The sequence below is a fragment of the Taeniopygia guttata genome, chromosome 18 (assembly GCF_048771995.1).
Source record: "Taeniopygia guttata chromosome 18, bTaeGut7.mat, whole genome shotgun sequence".
NCBI classification, from domain to species: Eukaryota; Metazoa; Chordata; class Aves; order Passeriformes; family Estrildidae; genus Taeniopygia; species Taeniopygia guttata.
The window spans coordinates 9,908,737-9,934,489 of NC_133043.1; the positions used below are offsets into that span (position 1 = coordinate 9,908,737).

The window sequence follows — 25,753 nt, forward strand, 5'->3', positions numbered from 1 at the left end:
CATCTTCATGCAAAGACCTTGGCATTCAAGGAGCACTTTATCCATCTTCACACATCATAAAATTCCACTAATTAAGTTCTCTCTTGTAAAATAATTCATATTTGCTGTTCTTCAACCGCTAGATTAATTTTTACCACACATATATTATTTCCTGGTATTACAGAAGGCATAGATGCTGTAGATAAATGTTTTGTATATCAAACATTTCAATCTTAAATGTGAAGAATCTCTATAGTTGTAAGTATATATACAAATATAAATGTGTCTTTATGAAGCTCAATTGGAGAGCCATATGGGAAGGAAGATGGTTTTAAAAAAGAGGCTTGAAAAACCCAAAACCCCAATATCAGCATGAAGACAACAATGACATTGTTGGCCAGTAATTTGCATTTTAAAGCACCTGAATAAAGTTTGCAGATCTGGCATCAATCTCAACAAGGCACCATAACGCAGACTGCTAGACTGTGGAGGCCCATGAGCCTAGCAGGGAAGGATCGATGGCCATGCCCTGGAAGGGTAACTGTAGGCTTCAGGTATTCCCCACCAGTTAAAGAGAGGAAAAGGCTTCCCCCGTGGTGCTCTGTGGCACCGTGTTAATTGATCCCAGTTCTGCCTTCCCCTTTGGCCAGTTGACTTTACCTACCTGTTTTACCATGTTTGCACCCCAGTTATACAAAGTTCTCTGTTCCCTGTTTCCCCACTGGTCCTTGTATCCCCACCTACCCACCCAGGCATTCCCCTTTGCCCTGCCTATGTACCGCCCCATTCCCTCAGATCACTGGTCCCTGTGATGCTGTGCTCCGCCACCTCCCTTTCCTAAAAAACCTGGCCCCTCTTTTGTTCCCCGTCTTCTATCCCCGGACTCCCCTGGCTGCAATAAACCCTGCTGGAATGCCATATAGAAGACCCTTCCTGCTTTTTTTTCACTGAGCTGTCCATGGTGTGTGCAGAGTGTGGCTGTCCATGTCCTGCCTGAACGCCTGCCAGTGGAGATGCTTTTGGGAAGGTAGTGGCAATTCACCATCTACTCACGCTGCTATCCTAAAACCAGTTCGGAAAGTGAAAACTACAGAAAAAAAAATAATTCTGTATTTCAATCCACACTTTCTAAATTCAAATGTATTGTCTGTGAAACCAAGAAAGTTTCTTTTTCTTCTGTATTTCATAATATTTACATTCTGGAGCTCCTTCATGTCTTTGTGTTTACAATCTAATGGTGTTTTAGGCACAGTTTTAATGCAAAAACTATGCAAATGAAAAGTGTTAATTATGAGAAACAGATACCAATAACTGTAAATATTAATGACTTGATGTAACAAGCTGGGAGAGTTTCTGAGTCATCTTCTACAGCGATTACTTCCTTAAGCAAATATTTGAGCCTGCCCAGATGTAATTTATTAATGTATTAATTGAGAGAAGGCTGTGAAAAGACTAGTTCCAGAATCAGCAACAAAGGACAAATAATGGTAAGGCAGACAAACCTGTGAATAGATAGGAGAAGAGCTTCATGTCTTTTAATTCAATGAAATTTTTGCCACTTTAATTAGTACTTTTCCTCTGGCCTTTCCAGAATTCCAATGTGGTTTCCCTGAGAGGTGTAGGAATTGTGTCCTGCCTCTACACACAGTGTAGTGAGTGGAAAAAACACAGACCCTGTTTTAAGTCAACAGAATCACTTTATTGAGCACATACCAGTATTTGTATGTTTTTTCAGTGTACAAGTTTAGGATCAAGCTATGGAGCCACAGTGATTAGGAGACTAAGCAATCGCTCAAAGAAATGGCAGAGTAGATGTTTCTTGCTCTTTTATCTTGGACACTCTCACAAATACCACACAACCTCCACAGTCCAGTGTTCTGGGCTGCTTAATTGAAGCAGACTCACATGGGTTTTTATGGCTGCAGATGACCTTTGGTATGCACTTTCTTATGGGAAAAAGGTGCTTATTAAGGGTAAGAGGAGCAGCTGCTTCAGCACACAACTTTTATGTCACAGCTCAACAAATATGTAATTTTCATCTTTTTTTCCCCTCTTGGTTACTCTTTTGTTTACTAAACCAGGCACAGAAGTTGCATGAAGAATCATGTAAAATAAGCTGGGAGAAAGTATTTAAAATTCTATCTAAATATGAATTTTCTCTGGACAATGTTATTAACTGGGAAAGTAAATCCAGGTCTGTGGGAGTGAGAATGACATGACCATTGCCCTGAGACAGTTCAATGGCAGGACTTCCACGGGTTGCACCAGGCTCTGGGTGAGGCACCACCTTCTCCTTACTGCACTCTCTAAAACTAAACCAACACAAGTCCTGCCACCAAGCAGCGAGCCCATAAACATAAAATTACAATGAGCAATAAAACCTTGAGAGACTAGTTTCGCTATTAGTTTAATTTATACTCCTGTTAACCAATTTTAAATGCACATTAAAATATTAAGTAATTCTGAAGATGTCAGTGTGTGGATAATAGAGCCTGCTAAGGTCATGCAATATAAGTGTTTCAGCCATAGCCCATTAGATTTTAGTAATTTGTTCTTTATTTTAGGAAAGTCTAATCTGAAGGAAGAAAAACCATTTGAAGATGTCCAACTGCAGGATAGAAAAAGCAAAATGGAATCTGAACTCCCTCTGGGAAATGCCCTGACATACACTCATGGAAGGGAATTCCGTAGCCATGACCTATGTAGCCCAGTTTGGAAATACGAAGAGTTGACTCCATAATCTGAGATGTTCTCTCCAATGTCATATGCTATATGAGTCATACAGAACAGCTAAATCCCACAGTTCTAAATTGGGACTAAAGCTGGGAATTAGCTATCACTCCCAGCTGCAGCCTGATACAGCTTTAACTGCACCTGACTGAGATTTGGAGGAGCAGCTCCTCTCACAGCTGAGCATCCTGTTCATCCTGTACCTGTTACTGCTGTGGTAACACCAGCACTATCCCAATGCACAAGTTTGATCCTCCCATTCAGCCCCTCTCCTCCATGAGAAGCAAAGGATACAGTTTGAAAACGTGATTTCCTCAAAAAGCACATTATTAATGGAATTGCAGTGCGAACACTGAGATGAGATGGAGGCTCACTGCACAGCTGTGGAAATAAATAATTTCACTGCAGTTAAAAAACTTGGAGAGAGATGGTTTTAAATAAAACCATTGTAAAGGGAATATAATCTTGTAAATATTGATTTTTAATTTTTTTTTTAAAGACTCAGCTTCTGATGGCCTTTATTCAAGGGCTGTAGCATTTGTCTCAACAAGCAAATCCCACTGTTTCCAGTGTGACCTATTTTCAGACAGATGTAATAACCTAGGATTTTCAAACTGGCAGCAGCTCTTGCTTTTGTAGCAACTACTTCAACCAGACTTGTATCCTAATTATTCTAGTGTAGGAACCACGATGCCTGGATTTCAGAGACTTAACTAAACCCAACTTGACCAATTTCATAAGCAAGGAGGAAAAATCTGATCTCTTCATCTATCGATTGAAATGTCATTGTTTTGCTGCAAGTACTTTCAGCCTTTGGGTTTCATTTGAAGTGGAACAAGTTGCTGTGGAATGGGGCTGTTCCTTGGCCTGGACATATCCACCCTCCTTCCTGCTTTGCCTCCGAAGTTCTAGGATGAGATAGTGCCAAAATGTCACTGCAGATAATAATTTGTACCATTCCTCAGCTCTATGAATGCAGTGGCAGCTCTGGTAAATGCCCGTCCAAGAGATGCCAGGCCCCCAGTGCCATCCTGCTGCTTCTCTCCGGGGGCAGCTGCACTGCTTCATGCAGTCAGCCAAAGCACAGGGCTGATTCAAAGGATCTGCAGGAACCTTTTTTTCTTCTTTAATCAACAGCACAGGGACGCCAGGCAGACCAGCCTGATGGCACAGGCATATTTAAACTGGCTGTGTGATTCTCTCCCAGCCTCCAACTGCTCTCTTGAACTCAGCCTATCCATTTTCCCATTTATTCAGCATCTCATTTAATATTTGTAAAATGACCTCTCAGAATAAAGACCTTCATTCTTCAACAAAACCCTCATGACAAACTCATAGATTAAAGACACAGGAAGAATAAATTAGAGGAGGTCATAAAAGGGTCCTAAAGAACGACCTCTGTGTTGGGGTGGAACATCTGCTACGTGCTCTGGTGTCAAATGAACAACTTCCAGTGTGAGCTGGTTATTTTGTGCTCCATCCCTGAGTATTTTTATCAGTCATACAGGTTCTGAAAGGCTGCAGGCCAGGCTGTTGTCTACAAGCACTTATGAATTACAGACACACCACTTGCACTGCTGTAGTTAACGACCTGTCAGGTTTCCCATTATGATGTTATGCTGTTATTTTCAGGGTTTATGTCCTGGCTATAAAGTTGGCGACTGCTTGGTCTGGAAACACTGATGCATTTTTTTGGTATGCTTTATAAATAAAAAATGAACAAGTGCCCTAATATAAAATCAGCCTCTATTCAGAAAGGTAAAAGGTGACAATTTTAAGTAATATTTTCAGTGCTAGGGAAAAAAAAAAATCAATAAGATTCGGGGAGGTTCCTTTTTTGGGCAGAGTCATTAACCATAATAATGCAATTTACAGCTCACAGGGGCAGCAGGTATCCAGAAATGCATTAAGTAGGTGACTGTATTTTGTGGTGAGTTCTGAGAGGATAAATCCTTCACAGACCACAAAAAGTATGTGCCCAGATATGCGATGATGGGCTGATGGTATAGAATGGTACAGAATATCTGTATTTTAATCTGTGTAAGTAACAGCATGTAAACTTATCCAAATAATAATTCCACAACCTCATGGTGAGCATGGATTTTACTCCTGAGTATGTTCAATGCATTCACGGTTCAGTGAATGCAAAAGTGACCTTTTCAGAGAGCTGTTATGATAGGAGGAAATTTTCACTAAGTACAAATGATCAGTTGGAGACTATCAAGTCTCCAGCAATTCTGTATTTGAGGAGGCTGAGGAATCCTACACATACACATTCATGGAGTTTGAGAAATAAAGTCAGCAGGTTACTGAAGAAATGCTGTGATCAAATAACCCTGTGAATCCATATTTACAAGTAAAATCATAGCTGTCTATTAGGAAAGTACTTGCATACCATAGGATGTATCCACCTTTAGGTAACAGTCTCATTTCCTTTTCTTTTTGATTTTTTAATTAAGAAGGGGACAGGATTTGACAGAGAGGTTTTTTGTTAGTACCAGTGAAGCTTCAGTGGCAATAACCAACAGGCAGAGTTACTCTGTGTAACCATACACAGAGCAGTGGTGTGATCTTTATTTTAACCACAGATGAGGGTGTAGCTGTAGTGACCATATTTTCCTCTGTATGATGTGGCAAATTCTACACTAAATTGCACTAATGATATGTACAAATTAAAAGCTGCACACTGTGTTTATATAAAGTCCCCACTGGTGCTGGGTCCATCACCAGTGTAATCGGAATCATCTTCCTGAAGTCACTATAATATCCTGATGTGAACAGTCTCAGTGAAAGAGAAGCTGAATTCCTATCTGACAGTCACAACTGTAACTGTAGTAATCTTGAAATTCTTCATCAAGGTATTTTACAAGAGTAATTTTTCTAAGTGGGATAATGACAAGAGTAGCAGTGGGCAACATCTTAATGCCACTCATTTTTATCCCAAACCCCAATTCTTGCTAGTCCAGCTAAGGCAGTGCACAGGGATGATCCTTCTTTTCTAAAGCAAAAGCTTAAGAGGATGTGCTCATCATGTAATGATGAACCCTTCTAAGAGCACACAGGTGGCTTGCTGGCTTTTCACTTCAAGGTTTTCTAGAGGCTGTAAACACACAGTGTGTAGGACAGCACGTTTTGGATACTGCTCTCTGAATATATGCCCTAATAGTTTTCACCTCTTGAACTACTTCCCAGCTAGAAGCCATCATCCATGCAGGTTTTGGGAGCTACAGTTGTACAAAAAATTCCTGGTACTTAATTGCTCTTTGTGCTTATAAGCCATATTTAGTGTCACTGCAAGGTAACTATCCACTTCAGGACAGTGGGAAAGAGGATTTTCAACTTCATCAGAAAGTATCTGGAGTACTCCTACACCAAGAATGTTATCTAACCTAGCAGCAAGTGTGGGGACAATAATTGACAAGGATCTGCAAGGCACTGCCTTCAAGGTTTTCCTTATTTGCACTTTCCTGACCCAGAAGAGGGACACTGCTCAGGTCCTGGCAGGGGAACCTGCGGGTGCAGCAGGACAGGCCCTGGACAGCTGGTGGCACAGCAAGGTCCAACCTGGCACTTCATGTGTTGGTTACAACAAGGGAAACCTTGACCTTTGCAGTGCCTGGTGGGGCTAGGAACAGGCAAGAAAACAATTGGAATCATTTGGTCACGTCAGGATAACAAAGCAAGGGCCAGGATACACCTGCTACATGCAATTTTTCTTTTGTGGATACAAATTGTAACTGAGAAGGAAAAGCCACAGCTAAGAAAGATAATTAGGGATCTGAGACCACATTAGCAAAGAACTGTGTTTCAGTCACAAGTTTGTGAAGGTTTAAAATTTTAGGTTTCCAGAGCTCTTTACTGCTGTTAGTTCACTTTGCTGGCTCCCTAAAACTTTTTTTTTTCCTTTCATGGAAGGACTGAATTAGATATTCCACACTAGAAAAACTCTATGTAGTAAGCGTTTGTAACGATATATTTTTTTATTATTATGCAAATCACCATGCATAAAGGAAATTATTCCTTCTTCATACTTGAACATTCCCTGAAGTTTAATTTGGAAGCTAATTTGCATTCAATTAACATTTTAAAGTTCTACTTACTTTCTACTTTGTTTGCCTACATGATTTAAATCATAAGAGCAATTCTTTGCTTGTAGAACAGGTGAGAGATGGAGAGTGGTTTCTGTTCCAGCAGCAGATACACAAATCCAGCCTGGATGAACTTTCCCTGCTGCACTTGAGAACTCTGCATCTCTCTTTCAAGGCTAGGCACCAAGACAGACCTGAGCCACAGTTCCTGGGCTGAGAGAACCTGCCAGCTCTCAATGCTGCCTTCTCTTGGAGCACAGAAAGAAGTGAATTTGGGAAACACACTGTGAGGGATCTCATCTCTGCCTGTATCCTTCCCTTCTGTGAGATACACATCACTGACTGCAGCTCAGTGGCTTATAGCAGGAAAAAACCTGTATCCAGATGGACATTAGAAAGGAATTAAAATTATTTTTTTATAAAATCTATCTGAGAATATAGGGAGTCTGGATTTGGGGAACATAGTGAAATATGGCTTGATTTTATGAACTGTTCAATGGCAAATCTGTACAGGATCCAGTGTGTTTTTAGGACTTGGCTTAAATGCTTCCAAAACAGACTAAGCAGAAAAACTTATGAATGGCACATTCTAACCCAGGCATATTGTGATACACTCCTAACTGCATTCTTACACAGCTCTCCATGGAAGAAGTAAGAGTTCAAAGAGTGACAGTGACTTTACTTTGAAGTAGGTGAAAAGTATTCACCCAGCTAAAGCTGTGACAGACAAACCACAGCAACTCCTCCTGGAGTCTTTTACAATTATATTGCCCCTAATTAATCATCTCTGCAGCTGGATTCATGTCACTCCTACCAGCTGAGATGCCAGGTCTGAACTGCAGTGACAGGCTGCTGGACAAACACTCCTTTCTAATATCTTTGGGGGTGTTCATTCCAGCCCTGGGTCAGGATGAACAGCTGTGGGAAGAAAACATCCTGGCAGATGGCTGTAGCTGTTTGCTTCAGTGCACATCAGCAGCTCCAGCAATGCTCCTCAGGCTGCCTGGCAGCTCTCACCTCTCAGGTGCTAATTAGCATCTCACGTGAGATCTGATACAGGACTGCCACCAACACAGATAAACTTCATATGCACCAACAGATCCTTTGGGATGTGTTAGTCTGAGAGCACAGCCACAAATGCAGCCTTGAAAGACTTTAAATATGGTTTTCAAAGGCTCCCAAATCTAGGAGAAAAAAAACCCAGTCGTTTGTACTGTAAAGTCTCATGGGATTTTTCTCTTCTGCTGAGGCTGACATTGCATGTTGCAGAGTTGAATTTGAAAGAAAGGTACCCCCAAATTCCCTTTGCTTTCTTCAAGGTTGCTTCAGTGCTGTTCATTACAACTTTCTGGACCAGTTCTTGAGAATGTGTGCTGGGTTAGTCAGATATTCAACACCTTGGTTATTCAGGTTTCCCTCAGAAAGGAGGTGTGCCGCCACATCACTCTAAGAGGTCTTCCTTCCCAAAAGTTTCTGAGTCATCACTGTTTCCTCATTCATCTTCCAAGGATGTTCCTAAGCCTAAAAGTCTCACAGTATTAGGCTAGAACACCACAAGCATGAACTGATCACAGGTTTCTTTACGTTCTGACAATTATATTAATTTTCTCAGTAACTTTAAATTTAGGCCTGTTTAGCAAATATTTTTTTTTCATTAATTTTCTGCTGGGCATCTCCCTGAGTTATGCAACTCAGGAAGGCTGAAATCAGGTGATTATATTCTCCAGGTTTCTTCCCCTGCTGTCACTATGAGGAACTAAACATGCACAATACACTGGAGCGTCTCTGACAGCCCAAACCAATCTCAAGTACATCTGAAAAGCTACTTTATGCTACATCAATATGTAATTAAGCTCCAGGCCTGTAGATTTTCACAACCATTTCAGTGCCAGAAATGTGTGGGCTGAAATACTTCATCTCATTTGCACTAGATTTCTTAACAAGACAATCAGCATTTTGGGAATTTCAGATGACTGTCAGGCTGTAACAGTTCTCACAACAGTGAAAGTAGCTGATGATAGGTCAAATCTACAGATCCTCAGGAATAGCTCACACAACAGCCAATATTTTCTACTGTTATGAGAAAATAAGGATCACGTAGCAGTTTTCTTGATACATTCATGATAAAACTTGAAGCACTACTTTACCTTATAAGATATAGCTAATATACATCAATTAATGCAAATTAATCTCAATCACACTGAAAGGATACTGCACAGAATGCTTTTAGCTGCCTCTTGATTATTTATCATTTACTAAATCTAATTTATCATTTAAACCATAGTAAATTTATCATTTACTAAATCTACTAAATTTACATTTACAATGAAGCCCAGTTATTTAGTTTTTTCACTCATACTTTGTTTACTAAACAAAAATCAGTGACAATTGCATGCAGTGGGTTCCTGTCCTCATCTACTCAAAAATCTAATTTAAATTTGCAGAAATGCTATTACCTAGAAGTGCTACGACAGATAAATGATTTCATCCAGTTAGCAGTTATACTTTTCAGTCCCTTTCCCTTTTCTACACACAGAACTACACATTCACAAAGCAGCATCATGTTGGTTTTACTGAGAGAAACCAGGAATGTCATTAAAGTGATTTCTGCCCTGAAAAACAGCCATGGTTTTTGGATGATGGATTAACAGAAACCTTTCTGCACTTCACAATAATGTGATGTTGAGCACTTGTCAACTAAAAATCTTTGCAATGAAAACAAATCAACCCAAAATATTTTCCCCAAATCCAACTATACTAATTCCAGTGAAAAAAAAAAAATTAAGGAAGTCTAAAATTTTAAAATTACACTTACCAGGAACAAAGCTTCCCTGGACCACCTCCTTATAAGCCCACCAGCCTTCATGGATTTTTGGTGAATTTTGTTGAGCTAGAAAGAAATAATCAAAGAAACTATAAAATTAGGGCCAAACACAGGATTTAAGTAGCTAAACTTTAGGAACTTTAAACAGGTTACTATCCTCTACAGAAGAGTGACTCAAATTCCTAGGTGATCTTTATTCAATCTATAGAATCATGCTATGCACATGTATCTTGAAGAACTTTGTCCCTGTTCACCACACAGTAAAATATACTCCGCTTTGGAAGATTTGATCATGAAACTCAGCAGCTCTGGTAGAAAATGAGGATTTAGAGCACTACCTCTGGCTTCTGTGCCACCTATAAAGTCAATATGGGTTCAAAATACAGAGAAAAAGAGTGCTCTGTAGTCAATACCTGAGTCCAGTGATCTCTCTCCTTTCCTGAGTTTTCCAATGATCTCTCACTTTGCATGCAAAGAAGTGGCAGAGTGAACCACAGCCAATAATATCTGTGTCTGCCACTGCTTCACACCATCCCACGAGCTTTGAGTTCCAAAACCAGGCCAGAAAGGCACAGCCCACAGCATCCCCAACACTGCTCAGGTTCCCGTGCTGAAGCAGGAATTTGGTTTTTTCCATTTTCTCTGTTGGTGTTGGTGGTTTTTCACAAACAGAATGGGACTGATGGGATAACTTCCCTGAGATTTTATTGCAGCATCAACCTCATGATATGGCTGAGACAATAGAAAGATGGCAATAGCTCACATCTTGACAGCTGCAGCCAAAGATTTATTTGTTACAGAGCACTTGAAAAACTTCCTAGCCAATAGCATATTGCTAAAGCTTCCAGACAACTGTTCTAGCCAATCACTAAAAGCACATGTACACCTACTTCACACAATGCTTGCTTGTATGCTCTCTATTAACAATACACAAATACTTCATTATTAAACTTAAAACCTTCTACAGTCTTGCTAAGCATTTTTTTCTACAGTCTTAAAGTCTATCTTAGCCAAGCCTAAAACTCTAAGCTATTGTTTCATGTCCTTGCTTACTGTATTATTGTAACTTTTTCTACTTTCAGACTTTGCAGCTGCAGCAAAACAAACGTTCAGCTGATCTTCATAAGAGAGAAGAGCTGATATACCAATATGTTCTGCCTTCACCTGTGGTTTGCTTGGTATGTTCCTATCCAGAGCAACTCTCCCTGGGCTGCAGAAAGCTCAGTTACCTTGTGCATCATTTGACTTAGATTTTGAGGTTGTTTTCTTTTCAAGATATTTTCAATCTCTTTCACTAGGGCCAATTGGTTTTTTTAACATAAATTTGCAGTCACAGAAGATGCTGGATTTAGCAGCTTTTTTGCTGCAGTTTAAATTCTAAATCACATATTATTTATGAAAAACACAACTACCCTGGGAAAAGTTCCAGCAGCGTAATAGAAATTGTTGCTGTCATTAAAAATTATGAAGAGGATGTGAAATTCAGGGTAAAAGGGATACAAGATAAAGACCATTACATACTGTTCTATCAGGTTACAAAACAGTATTTATGATTTAACTGACTGTATATTGCAGAAACAAAAGTAAAACTTATGTTAATTAAATGTACTTTAATGAAATGTACTGACAGAAGGACCAGCACACTGCCTTACCAAAAGCCAGCCATGCCAGTGGGATGGGCTACATGTGGATGCAGATTTCTCCTTGCAGGACTGATGTTGTTCCATTAACTGGGTAGTCATGTGTTACACTGAAGGGACTGTTCCACCCTGCACCCTTTACAGTCTGCAGATGAAAATGTCCTCATATTTTAGTTTTTATAACATTGCCTGGAGAACTCCAACTGTGTATGGCTTAGTTGTGCTAGACTGCACTGTACAACCATTTGGAAAATGGCAAATCCCAATGCACAATCAAAATATGTGAGCAGAAAATTGTTCCTATCCAGTCTGAACTGCATTTTTTTTTGTTTTTTATCTCAACACTTGCTTTCATGTCCTCAGCAGGAGAAGTTCTTAAAGATTTCAAAATGGCAGCAGGAAAGGATACTAAGGAGTCCCAACAAAGTACAGCCATAATTCTTCTACTTCAAATTTCCCATGAAATTACACTGCATTAAAGTGCATCTTGTAGTCAGACACACAGCTCAAATCAGTTCAGCCAGGAAGAGGCAGATGCATTTTAGACGTAGCTCAAAAAATCATATATATATAGAAAAGGAGAGATAAAAGCAAGCTAAGAATTTGGGTAGGATGGGTATTTTCAAATGCAGCTGTGTAGTATCAGCATTCATCAAAATGTATACAATTGAAAAATATATTGCTTTTTCCCACTCTGGGGCAATCTGAATGATACATGCCAGGTCCAGAAGTGAAGTATAATCCATTATTTGGAGTTTATATTAAACCAAAATCGAAATATGATGGCTCTGCAGTTCTGCTTCAGTGGGTTACCCCAATATTTACAATGGCTAGCTCCAAAAGGAATAGCAGGAAAAAAATATTTTGATGACATTTCTTCCTATCTGCTTCATTAGTATGGAACAGGCTGCATGAAATGAGCAAGAAAACTAGATTATCAAAGCTCTGTACTAAATAATTGGATGCCAGTGCAGTTGCTTCAGCTATCAGACAAGAGCATGACCTGGCATCACTCCACACATTCCTCAGATATCAGATCCTTATCTCTCAATTCACATGAAAATGAAACACAGAAAGTACAACACCAAACTAAGATGTTGTGCCCAAGCTATATCTGTGGTAGAGCAAGAGCAATCCTAGCAGCACTGCTGATATACACAGAACTGAATTAATGGAGGAAACCAAGAGGCAAGGCAGGTGGGGTTGTGAGGGGGCAGTTCAGTGACAATCTCCAGTGCTGTGCTCTTTCCTGAACCCTGACACCTCAGTGTTGTATAGCAGTCCAGGCAAAACATCCTGAAAGGTAATGCAGAGAGTGACTGAACACAGATTTCTACTCTGCAGTGCAGGTGAAATCCAGCTTGGTGCCAAAGATTTACTTGGATGAAGTCTACAGGGACGTTACTTAAAAAGGGAAAAGATTTATAAAGCTCTCATTTCTCTGAATGCAGAAGGAAGAGGTCTGGTAAGGCCAAGGAGAAAGTTTGTCTTCCAGAAACTTCTCCTAAACCATCACTCCAATCTGTTTTATGCAAGTGGGCAAGAGGACTAACAAAAGGAGGAAAAAGCTGTTCCCTGTTTTTGAAACATAATCAGACCCATACCTGGATTAGTAATGGTACAAGGGAATATAAAATTAGAATGAACAGCCATATGGACAATCCTTGCTGGGAATCCTATCTGGGACACTCACACCTGATGCACACACAACACAGGCTCTCTGCAATTGGTGTATTAATGCCCATCTGACAGAATGGCTCTGTGCCTCAGTAAACAGGTTCAACCTTATGGCTCAAGGATTGTTGCCAAGGAAATGGATTCTTCCTATGTGCCATCTCCTGATACATGAAAATAGCAAAATTCTCTCAGCATCCTTCTGCTTTCAGTTAAACTACTGTACCTCTTCCTGCAATTCTCCCACCCAAGGACCACATGAAGAGACGTGGTCTCTCTGTGTGGCCTCTGACACCGCTGTGGTCCCACCAGAACACTGCAGCTCCTCCATGGCAGCTTCTTGCTGGCAGGGGGAGACAAAAGGTCTAGAAAGCAATCCTGTATTCCTGAAGAGGGTTAAATATCTTAAAAAACAAAAAAAAACTTCCACCTGTGGTACCTCCAAGGCTCCTGCTTTTACCACTAAAACCCAGAATATGATTTTTGCTTCCTAGAAAAGTTGGTTTTCCAAGGCATGAAAATAAACAAGCCCCTCTGAACAGACACTGCAAAAGGAGCTCTGCAACAACCATTTTTAGCAGCAGCACTGTATTCTGCCATTAACAGGAACAGTCCAAAATGACAAAGTTGTCCAAGTGCTCGAGGATACTGAATGACCTCCATTTGTGCAGTGTTTCCTCCTCTAGCACTGCAATCTCTGGTATCTGAGATTAGTAGCTCTGCTGATACAACACCCATTATGTCAGATCTCTTTCAATCAAGCTGCTGCAGAGGAGACAGGATATTTATTTGGTGCTTATATGACATGTGTTGCTTTCATTCTGTCAGATTACTTTAGGTATGTCTCATTGTGGAGCATAAAATTACAGGCTAAAATCTACAAGTTGTTGGGCATTCTTGTTTCCCAGTGGTTTCCACGTACAGGGAAACAGCTTCATAGAGGATCATAAAAACGCACAGGAAATGCAAACAGCAAAGGTGCCAATGGCCCATAAAGTCAGCAGTTACCTCTCCCTAGCTTAGAGGCTAAAGTGAGTAGCCTCATGTTTCAAAAAAGAAAAGCTATTACTGCGTGAGTAAATGTATTTTAAAATTATCAGATAGCATTGTGTTGGATACCAGGTACCACAATGCAGATGCTGGAATACCTGCACAGCATTTGCAGTGCCAAGAAGTCTTTATCTTGCTGGAGTGCTGACATTGACATAATATCAAATGCTGCAGCGAATACAGAACGCCCCTCAGTAAATATGCTTATTTGCAAGATATAAAAAAGCCACTCTACAATTACTTATTTACATTCTATACTTACATGAATCATAGAAACACTTTTATCTGATGGCACCGTTTATGTCATTCACATCTGAGGCCAAGCCAAGAGTTGAACCCTGCCAGATCAGAATTCTCCATTCACTTCACTGCCACTTCACACAGATGAAAATGCTAAGCAGGGGAGAATCAGGCTTGCAGCACTTAGGAAAAGATCTTTTTCCACCTGGATTTTATTGATCTGAACTCTTCTGATTGCTGTATCAATTATTCTGCAGTTTATCTCATCTTGCGTCATAGAAGTCTTGCTTGTGATAACCTGACTGGTATTGCCCTGGCAGTAAATATATGACAACATTTTTATCATTGTTTCCCCTTCTGCATAGTTATGAGATTAAAAATAAAACCAGTGCAACTATGAGCCATTAGTTTCATAATAAATTTAGTGTAACACATTAAGTCATTGCTAATGCTTCAGTAGGAAACTCACAGAAAAATGGCAGAGGGTCTGCTACAAGAAATAGAAATCCTCAAATCTGTGATTACAATGATGAACACTTCAAGTGAAAGATATATTTACATGGTATTAGATGCTGGTGTGATCTTCACTTAGAAACCTTATCCTGCTTCTCTCACAGCCAGCATAAGCCTATTGCTTTAGCTATTTAATGCTACTTGATTTTCCATCAGAGTTCCACAGATCACTCTGAGCAGCTTCATCATGCTCAAGGTGTCTTAATCAGTCACTGACAAGTAATCCAAGACAGCAGTGCCTAATGGCAGAGATTAAAATTAGAGGAATTTCCCTGCAGTGTTTCAGAAGGTCATGAGTCCTGCCAGACTACAGTTCCTACCAGAAATGTAGTCCTGCAGAAAACAGGACAAGGCAGTTTAAAACAAGATAAAAATAAAAGCTGTAAGAAAAATTTTAACTGTTTTTGCTGAACTCCACTTCCACAATCTTATGCAACACCTGCTTTGTAATTATTTTAAGTAGTTCTGATTACTGAATTTTACATGGATATTTTGTGCACTGTTAAACCCAAGGGTAGGTTACCTAAAATTTGGAGGGAAGATAGACTTAATCTAAAATATAACTTTCAACACCTTCAGTCATACAAGTACCAGCTTTTGGCCCACACCAACAAACTCCTCTTAGAGCAAATGGATACACATGTACAAAGTGGACCTAGCAGCAGGGGAACTAAGCGGATGCAATAAGCTGAAGATTCAGCCCTCTGTAATTAATATTTAGTTTGCTTAAAACAAGTCTGTACATAATTGCAGCTGTATTTAAGATGTTTTTATGCAGCCTTTTTTATATTAAAAGACCTTAACAACAGAAATTTCAGGCAGTAAATAAAGCATCATTTATAGATGAGTAGCTACAGGACAAGAAAGGTTGGCCTGCTTATGAATCTCACAGCCTACATTGTGCATACGCTGAGGGAGGAAAAACAAAACACAGGATTATAAAGGCACCAATAAATAAAATGCTTTCATCAGCTAGGCCAGATTTTTTTCTTTTTTCCTTTTTTTCTGGATAACATTTTGCTCAGAAAACATGCAAATGCTCTTTCATTAAGTTAATACCTTCCAATTCCATAAATCCTTCTTCCTCCATCCCCATGTGTAAAAGCTCTCACTGCTGCTGTGAATTCCAAGCAGTATTCAACACAAGAAAAGCGGATGTGACCTGATTTTATCACATCTGAGGGCAAAAGTAAGGCACTACCATTAGAACTCTGCTCTGGCACAGAGACTTGACTATTCTGTCTGTTTTCTATTTATGGTGATTTTGTTTTCTGATAAGATTCCAATTATAAACCTTGGCCAAAGGGTTAGTTTCACACTAGGCTCATACAGATGCAGGGAGCAGTGACAACGTGGTCTTACACCATAACAAAGCAAACTGTTGCACCTACTGGTTCCCTGCAGCTGGTTTTTGAGGAGGGTAGAAATAAAATTACTTAACAACTTCTTCTGACCTCTGAATATTATCAAATGTGTTGAAATAAGCTTATCTGTAAGCAGGAATAATGCCCAATGATGTTGATGAAGAACACCCAACTGGACATTAAACTCGCCACCACTCACTCAATTTGTAGAATATCAAACATCCCTATAAAGCTGCTTTCCTTTTAATGTGAATAAAACACGTGTCCAGGACTGAGACCACATAATGTAAAAGATGGTGTGTGCCCTCTACAAGAACTTTATGGAGTACTAAGGAAGCATTACACAATGTTATTTGCTTCATTTTTTAAAATAATACATGCTTTGTGTTCTTCTTTGGCAAAATTTTACTTCTGAAACAACTGAGAGACGGGGAACTTCTGTATTGCTGTCTGGGGAAGTTGAGCAGCTCTGAGTGAAAGAACACCAAAGCTTTTACCCAGAAATTACTACCAACTAGGGATGTAAGCCTCTGTTTCCTCAGGAACCATTAATATCTATGGGGTTCATATTACTTTTGAAGGAGATATTGCTCTCTTTCTTCTCTGGCACAAGAGTCAAAATTTCTCCAGAGCTGAAGTACTGTAAGAAATAAAAGCAATTAAATTATTGCTGGGGAAAAAAATTACAGCTGTATAGCAGCAACTGGAACATAGTATTGATTGCAAGGAATGGGGGATTCAGCATCTTTCACCTCAGTCACTGATGGCACACTCAGGGCTTCAGGGAACCCAAACCACACTAATGCAATTTGGCTGTCTTGGTGTTTCCCAGAGTCTCTGATGGGACCATCAGCACACCCAGCAGCCTATTCGTGTTAATTCCTCTCCCTTGAGTTGTTTAATTATGTCTAGATATAAAGTCTGAAAAGCTCTATAATGCAATAACAAGCAGCAAGGTACCTTGTGATACCAACTTCACAGCATCACACTGCATAACCCTCCACTCCCACCAATTATCAATTTCAGCATGGTTTGGGGACACTCAGCAACTTCAAAGAAATGGCCTCAATATCCTTGATGCTTTAAAGTTCAATGCATTATTAATGCTAAATTAATAGGGCTTCCTCTAAAAGGAAACCACTAAGTTCCTTCCTGAGCAGCACATACCAGTATTGATGTCTCATTGGGTTTCTGCCCCAGCTGCTCTCTGCACTCTCTAAACACAAAGTTACTCATCAGGAGTAGCACAAACAATTGGGGACTGTCCTATTAGCTGCCACAGATACTTTTTTTGTATGTTTTCCCAAATCTCTCGCTTTAGGAAAGAGAAATTACTTCTTTGTCAGTCTTCCCATGAAAGGATTGTGTCCCGAATTTAAGCATTCATCACTGTTTAGGCAGACTCAAGGGGTAAAATTCAGTCTTCCAATAAACCTCAAAAATAATGGTATGGCATCAGTATCAGGTACTTGATCCTAGAAAATACACATAGCCTCAAATCCACAGAATACTACAGCACATGGGATCTTGCAGCACATAACATGATATGGAAACATTTCAAAGAGATTTGTATTACACAGGGAATTCAAAATGCTTAAGCAATACTATTATGACCATTTCCCATGGTTTTGACTAGGGACATAACTGAAAAAGGGGAAAAGGTGCCTCCAGTGTCCCTTGAGGACTCAGCAGAACTAGGAGTGGCAGTTTGTGGGTCTTGTATTAAACTTTACTCAATTTGAGTCAACACAAACTGATGCCCATGCCTGACACAGGCAAAGTCCTTTTCTCCTGGCTGACACCCAAGCAAAAGCAATGTGACAAACAAGACCATCCTTCAAAAGCTCATGGCAAAGGGGAGGCAGAATTATTTTGATTATATTGACCTGGATTCAGAGTCTCAGATTTTCAGTCATCCTGCGGCTGATAGGGCACTAATCCAGATCATCTCACAGCTCACTGGACAACCTAAATCCTCTGCACTTAAACTTGATGTCCTGGAGTTTTCTGAGATCACCAAGTCAAAAAAAAAAAAGTTTTTCTGACCATATGAGCGGGACCAATCTGATTTTTATTTATGGCTCAACATATGCTACAGATGAGTTGAAGAATTCCTGTAAAGACTGTACATGTGTTAGCCCTGTCCCTGGGGAGGCTTTTGCCTGGCAGTCAGTCCAGGGAGAGGAAACTTCCCCGATGTGGCTGTGACCCCCAACTGGCCGGTGGGGCAAAAAAATGCCTGGATGCCCAGAAAAAATGGAGGAGACTTGGCAAATAAAACCAGCTAACTGCGACACAAACACAGTGTCTCCTGTACTCGCCTCCTTCCCCATTTTTCAGCCTTTCCCACTCATGCCTTGGATTTACAGATGAAGAAAAGGTTGGAGGTACAAATTAAAAAGCCAAAGAAAGGGTGGAAAGGCACGCAGAAGTCAGTAATGTTGCTGACAGGAGAAGTCAGACTCCAGTTATTTCCTTTCCTTTAATCTTCAAATTAGAATATACTGAATTTTATGCATAATATCTCAGCCAGCCTCAGAAATCTTCAAGTCCACTTGAAATAACCTCCTGAATGCTAGGCAAACAACTCAGGAGATTATCAGTTTCTAAAAAAGTATTTGGAATACTGAAATTAATCTATAATAAACAAAATATTGCTTGTGTCAACACAAAATAAGGAAGTTTGACATTAAAACAGATATTAAAATTGTCAGGAGACACTGAACTCGTTCATTTTGGTTCTGTCCTTGGCACAAATATCTGCTGAGCTGTTCAGGAAACTCTACAGTGACCACCAGGAAAACCCAGCGAGGGCTGATGAATCCTGCACACAAGCAAAGTCCATCATCCCTGGCTGGGTGATTATACAATTATGCAACAAATATTACTATTGATTCTGTAAATTTTATTTTGAGACCTGTTAGGCAGATTCTTAGGGTCAAACCTGAATGACAGAAGGATCTCACACTAGGGTCATTTATCCAGTTTTCAACTTCAGGACAGTTTCACTGCAACCAGCAGGAGGCAAAGCCAGGTTTTCCCTCAGCTGCACAGAACGGGAAGGTGTTGTGGTCATAGGGTAGAGCAAATGTAAAATACAAGTGACTTGGGAGATCCCATTATTGTGCTGGAGAACAAACAGTTTAACCAAGACTGCAGCTACTTCAAACTATTCTGTCAGACTTTTGGCCAAATCCCTTCTGTGCCTGTCTCCAGCTCCCAAAGTTAGATCATGTCTTCTTTCCCTGCCTCTCCAATTCATGTGTTTTTATGGTCTTCTTATTGGCACAGCATAAGGAACTTGAGTCTATAACTCTCAGTAATGCCAGCAACCAGTATAACTCCCAGAGTTTTCTTGTCCAAGTGATGATTAATCAGATTTAACAAGACTGATGCAGCACTCTGCCGAACACGACACTTTGATAAATGCTGCTCTCACAGCAGCTTACACCAGGGGCATTCCAAAGCACTCAGACTGTAAGGAATTCTCCTGATGATTTCAAATATGCACTGAGTACCAGTACAGAACAAAAAGGTTTTGCATCATAACCTTTCTTTCTGAGGAGGGATTTCTTTAACTGTGATTTTCTCAACCCTCAACTGGGTTGAAGAAGATCTGAAGAATGTGGCACTGGATTTGTGCTGCTGCTGCCCATCTCTGCTGGTTGGGTGCAAGGCTATGCCAGGAGCACATTCACACAATGGTGATGATATTTATTCTATCTCATTATTTTCTGTCCTTAGAAAGAAAGCCTGAGTGAGTGGGAGATGTCAGACCACTGCACAAAGCAAACTCAGGTACTAATGAAATAAGTAGTATCTGTTTACTCCCAAAGAACCAGGAGACTACCCCAAAATAATAAACTTTGGGCCCAGGCTTTCTTAAAAGATGCTTTTCTTCAATGGCAATCTGGTAATGCTCAATATTTATCCTAGCAGTTGTAAGGCAATATTTATTCTAACAGTCTTTGCAGGGATAACAGTAGATTGGATTTGAGTGGAAAGGAGATCTACACCCTTCCCTCTCCCCTATCCCAAAAACAGCTCACAGCAAAAGAACAATTTTTCTTCTTTGGGCAGTATTTAATTCAATTGTTCAACTTTTTAGTGTATTTGGCATAAGTAAAATGACACTTTGGCCTGACTGGCATTTAGCAAACTCTACCTTTACCACATAAGCATGTCAATATAGTCTTTCCTTTAATTCCTTAAGTAGCTATTTTACATCAAAGAGTAAAAGGGGAAAAAAAAGTAAGGTTCTGTGGGCCATCAAGCTACATTACTGAGTATTAAAACAAACTCCCAAAGATTAGACATTCCATTTTGTAAATTAAATTGATAATCTAAAAGTGGTCACTAATCACTTTTCATCAGACATCTTTAAAGAATTTTCAATATACAATTATAGACATGTCACAGATCAGAGGCTAAGCACACATTAAAATGTTAGGCATTCCCCATCCTGTTGCTATTAAACACAGCAGGAATCCACAGATAACTCTGCTGGAATTTGAGTAAATGTCAAGGTGTTCTGGAAGGTCAGCAAATTTCAACTGTCTCAAAAAGCACAACAATTTTAAAATCCTACCCCTGCTGATCTCAAGTGCCAGTCTTCCTGCTCTCCCCTGAACAACTTTTCATTCACCTCAGCTATACAAAAAGTGACAAGAAATGCTAAAGACAGACTAACTAAGAAAAAGAAATTAACCCTAGACTCCAAAAGCCTGCTTAATAATAGCATTATTTTCTGTTCATCTGCATTTGGCAACATTCTTGAATTTAATGTGGCATCATCTGCACTGGTACTGTGTTGAAATGTGGTAGACAGTGATAAATTACATGAGGGACATAAAATGGTCTATTTCCTTAGGTTAATTGTCATCCTAAACAGGCATTTATATCGTTCATTGTATATTCATCATCATCCTTCTCCCCAGAACTGTTTCTCAATGAAGTCAGAGTCTTGTGGGGACACCCAGAGGGGCACAATCAATCCATGTGAAGTCAGTCAATAGAAAATAGTACTGTACCAGCAGGGTTGGTGTCACAACTCCAAACACGATTTCAACCATAAATCAGCATAAATGAGGTCAGAATCCACTTAAAATGTTAACAGAGACATCTGTATTGAGTTTAAATAAAGTAATAAAAACTGGTGTAATTTACCCTATTTTGAGTATCAGCTAGCTCCAAGCTGCCCTGCCTCGCATAAATCTGCATTAAGAATAATACAAGATTTGGACCTGTGAGCCTCCAGACCCTCAAGGCAGCTTTTTCATTACTTTATAGTATGTCCAGGCAATTATCGCTGTGCAATGCAGTGCAAAGCATGACCATTCTGATTTGGCAGTGAACTGTGAGTCAGCCGTCTCTGACCTACCCTGAGAGGTTTGTACACCCTGAGCAACAGCGTCTCTTTATTTCTATATAATGAGTAGTAGAAAATATTTTGAGATATTAGACTAAAAGGTATTGTAAAAGTAGAAAGTACTGCTTTAATAGCTTATATTTCTCCAGGCTTTGAAATAAGAACCACAGTCATTCCTAATGGATAAGAACAGAACATCCTAATGGATGCTTTACTTACCTCCTACACACGCTGCTATCCTTTTATAAAAGGCTAATATAGAAATTTGTTAATACTTTTCCATGCATGGGTAGAGCTGGATGGTCTGTGATCCTCAATACACAAATTAATCAGCACTTTAGGGGCTGGATGAAGCCCCTAAGTTACATATGGTCCACAGTCACAGTAACAGTACCCTACAGTAACATGACGAAATGAGATGAATTTTAGTGTTTGCTCTTTCCTCTAAAGAAGGTCTCAAAAAGACCTGTCTGCACTTCATGAAGGAAAAGGTTTCCAACCTTCATTCTAAATCACAGTGAACAAGAAGACTGCTCTCCTCACAAGGCTGTGATATCTCTGCTGAGCAGGACACAAAAACTGTCTTGTTAAGGGACTGATCTTCTTTCTCCTCTACTTCATCTGGTCAAATCCACAATGACTTCAACAGAACACGATCTGAACCCAGATCTGCACCCAACAATTATGGAAGAACCTAATGGTTCCTAGGTCAGATGATCTGCTAGAACTTCAGCTGAGGGTTGTAGTTGGAAGTAGAAAAGCTGGGTAAAAGAGGGGACTGGCTTTGTTTTATGCTTTTCCTTAAGATGGCTCTTTGAGGTTTTTTCCCTGACGCTGTCACTCAGACTGAGCTTACACTGAAAGGGCTGCTGAGACCCTCAGTGCAGAAAAAAACCCTCAAAGGCTCATTAATTGAAGCCAACCAGCAGTGCCATGAAAGGCCACGTCAGCCAGACTTCCTGGCACTTCAAGGTACAAGTATAATGGATTTTTAGCACACGACTCAAACTCCCAAAATGTTTCAGTTTCATTCCCTGAATGAAAGAGGTGCTTTCTGAAGAGGTGGTGTCCCTTTTATTCAGATGTGCAAATGAAAGTCCGAGTCAGAGAAAGATTCACTACCTTTAAGTAGACAATTGATAGCCCCAATAAACATTTTTACAGGATTTAGACTGGTAGGTCATTTGATACATATAAAATATTTCTCCCATTGACCTGTTTCAGCTGTAAATACTTAGCCCATCTCCAAATCAGGCCTTGGAGGAAACTAGGAACACACAATTAGTGACCACCATCAGAAAATCTGGTTAAAGTGTGTTGCCAAGCAACACAAATTCTGCCAGAGACAGTGATAAAATTCTATTCTCTAGATAAGCCTTAAATTACTTTGTGACTATCTTTTCCTCTTCCTGCAATCTGTTGCTTTATTCACTGCATCCCACCAACCTCTGCATTAAAACAATAATGTGCCCAATTAGTGTCTTTACCCACACAACTTTTGCAATGCAATTTTTAAAGTGTTAAGATAACTTTAGTTGTGAAGTGTACAAATTCCTCACTTGCTTCTCCTCTCATTTTTAAAGAAAACTTTAAAAAAAACCCCTTTATCAAATAGCCTAATTTAGTACCTACCAAGGTGATTACAAAATGAAGTCCTTCCAGTCTTTGGCCCGCACTTCTCAAACTAATTTTCTCCCCTTTTTCTGCTTCTACCATTCCATAGCTTCTTATTTGGGCACAATCTCCTCCACAGCAGATGTCTGCTCATCTGCCCACCCCAGCACAATTGTCCTCACCCAGCCATTCCCAGTTATAGCAGATCCCAAATTCTAGTCTAAAGCCCTTCATTTGATAAGACGTAGGCTTTGGAACTTATTTTGAGCTTACCAAAGAAATCTGTTTCCCTCAGATGCCGACTCCATTTTTATCACACTCATATATGCAAATCTATGCATATGTGTGATGTGGTGTGCATCTGTGGGCATGATATTTGCAACCACAATAATGTGAATCTGATTTATATGAAAGAACAACAGCAGATGAGATTCAGCAGCCTGGGAAAAACCCAGGAGATGAGACAGGAGTGCTCCCTTTAAGAGCTGGTTACAGAAGAGCTCCTGGGAGTAGGAGAGGGGATATGCCTGGGGAAGTGAGTGCCTAGGCCAGCAGTTACAGCAATGAAAGGACACTTGAGGAGCATGGACAGAACCAGGGGACACAGGTTTTGAGCTGAACACCTGCTTTTTCAGCTTTTTTTTATTCAAAGCTGCCCCATCTCCACTTATCCCACGTCCTGGATTCAGGTGGAAACAAGTTTGGGAACTGCACTAGTAAGCAGCAAAATGTTGGAAAAAAGAACACAAAAATAGGCAGCAAAGAGAGATCCTTTATTTTAAGCATTCCTGCCGTAACAGGTAGAGGTTTAGGAATCTCCTGAGCCGGAGGTTCCAGTGCATTAACCTAGAAATAACAGAGTAATAATCCTCACTGCTCTCACCTCCAGGAAGAGGCAGTCACTAGCTAGGACAACTCAGGTGTATATTTAGAAAGATCAGTGGAGCTATGCTGACTTACTGTGCAGAATATCATTTAGGCTGTAGTAGCATCCAAAAGCTCCAATTAGGAGGAGAGTTCCATGCTGTCAGGCACCAGATGAATACCCACAGTCAGGCATGCCCTATTCCAGGGAGACAGGCCAGGCTGCCTTCATGTGCTTCTAATTGGGCTCTCCTTGAAACTCATCCCGATTCTGCAGCATTTGCAGATTGCAGCTGTTTGTGTACTTCACTGGACTGGAACATGAGAATTACTATAGTGCATCCCTTGTGGAATGTAGGCCTTGCCAGTAGACTAAAGGATAGAACCCAGGCCTAATGGTAAATTATAAAACATACCTTCGTCCTCCAGGCTCCAAATATTTGACAGGATCATCAATTTCTGTCTACCATAAAAAAAAATTATCTCAGCCCTGCAGGCTCAATAAACAGGACATTCATGATTCAGACATCTTGAACTGCTTATGGGAAGTTGATAGCTCCATCCAGATCTTTCTTGACATTCTGACCTTCCTCTCCTTTTTGGGAGGAAACCATGGAAAAAGAATAAAAAGAAGATATGACGTACATCCATCTTCCTCATTTTTTGTTCTGAATTTGAAATGAACTGAAATCAGCCCTTTCTGAAATAGCCTTTTCTAATGCTTTTTCCATTGGGATATTAACATGTTATTTTAAACACCTTGAATAATTGCCTTCAACAATGCAGAAATTCTGAGCAACTAAATATGACATGAGGTCCATAATGCCACTTAAAACTAAACAACTCTATGAGAGGGATCATTAAACTCATCATAGACATATTAAAAAAAAACAACCTGTTTTGAGGTTGATAAAAGAACAAAAGCAAAGTCAAGGTCCCAAGTTCTAATAAATTCTACCCTGTAGATAACAAGCGGATGATTCTCTTGGGGACAGTGGGAACTAAAACCAACTGTTGCCTTTCTTCAGGAACAGGGATGTTAGGTAAGGCACAAGCGAAAGGAGGCCACATAAAACACTTGCAATATTTCAGCCTCACCGAACTTGTACCTGGGAAGGCTTTTACTGGCAAGCATCCGACTCTGCCAGCTCTTTGTTACATAGTGCATTTTATTCCACAGCTGAAGACCTTCAAAATAACAAAACCATGCAAAGGAAAAGCAGATTGACTTTTTGGCAGGAAGTCAATGTGCAAATACTAATGAAATAATCTCAGTAAGCAGTCAGACTCTCCAAAGGTCAACAGCAACACAGTGGAGAACTTCAGCATTTAAGTTATTAACAATTCTGTCTTGAAGGATTCTGGCAGCCTCTGTGCTCTAATGTAAGGATTAAAAAAAAAATAATCAAGATTTGATGACTGAACAGTCAGGGTCTCTACATCTCTATTTCTGTGACTCTTCAGCAAAGATATTGTCTTGTTCCTTTGGGAGCTACCAATCCAATTCCTAACTATTTAGAACCAGAACCAAAAGCAATTAGGAAAGTGGACTGTCGTCAATGCTCTTTCTCACTTGTTTCTGGCGAAGTACAATATGGAACACCCAACTTCAGTGCTATCTTCCATTACCTGCATTCTCCCTATTAATCTGTATCTTGTTCTTTTATCTATTTCTCCACTCTTCTTCAACCTTCACAACCAAATATTCTTCATTTCTCAGTAAGGGGGATCCCTCACTGATCTCCCTATGTCCTTCTTCTCTCCTAACTCAGAACTGAGGATTGGGTTGCAAGCAATGACAGACA

General features: G+C 40.0%; 1 protein-coding gene across 2 annotated transcripts in view; it reads right to left on the reverse strand.

Moving 5' to 3' along the window:
* CA10 (carbonic anhydrase 10) overlaps positions 1–25,753 on the reverse strand; it is a 122,581-nt gene that overhangs the window by 81,682 nt on the left and 15,146 nt on the right. For both annotated transcript variants that reach the window (XM_072936883.1, XM_041719817.2), the window contains exon 3: positions 9,613–9,687. In XM_072936883.1, coding sequence (XP_072792984.1) covers positions 9,613–9,687 — 75 coding nt within the window. The remainder of the gene's footprint in view (positions 1–9,612; positions 9,688–25,753) is intronic.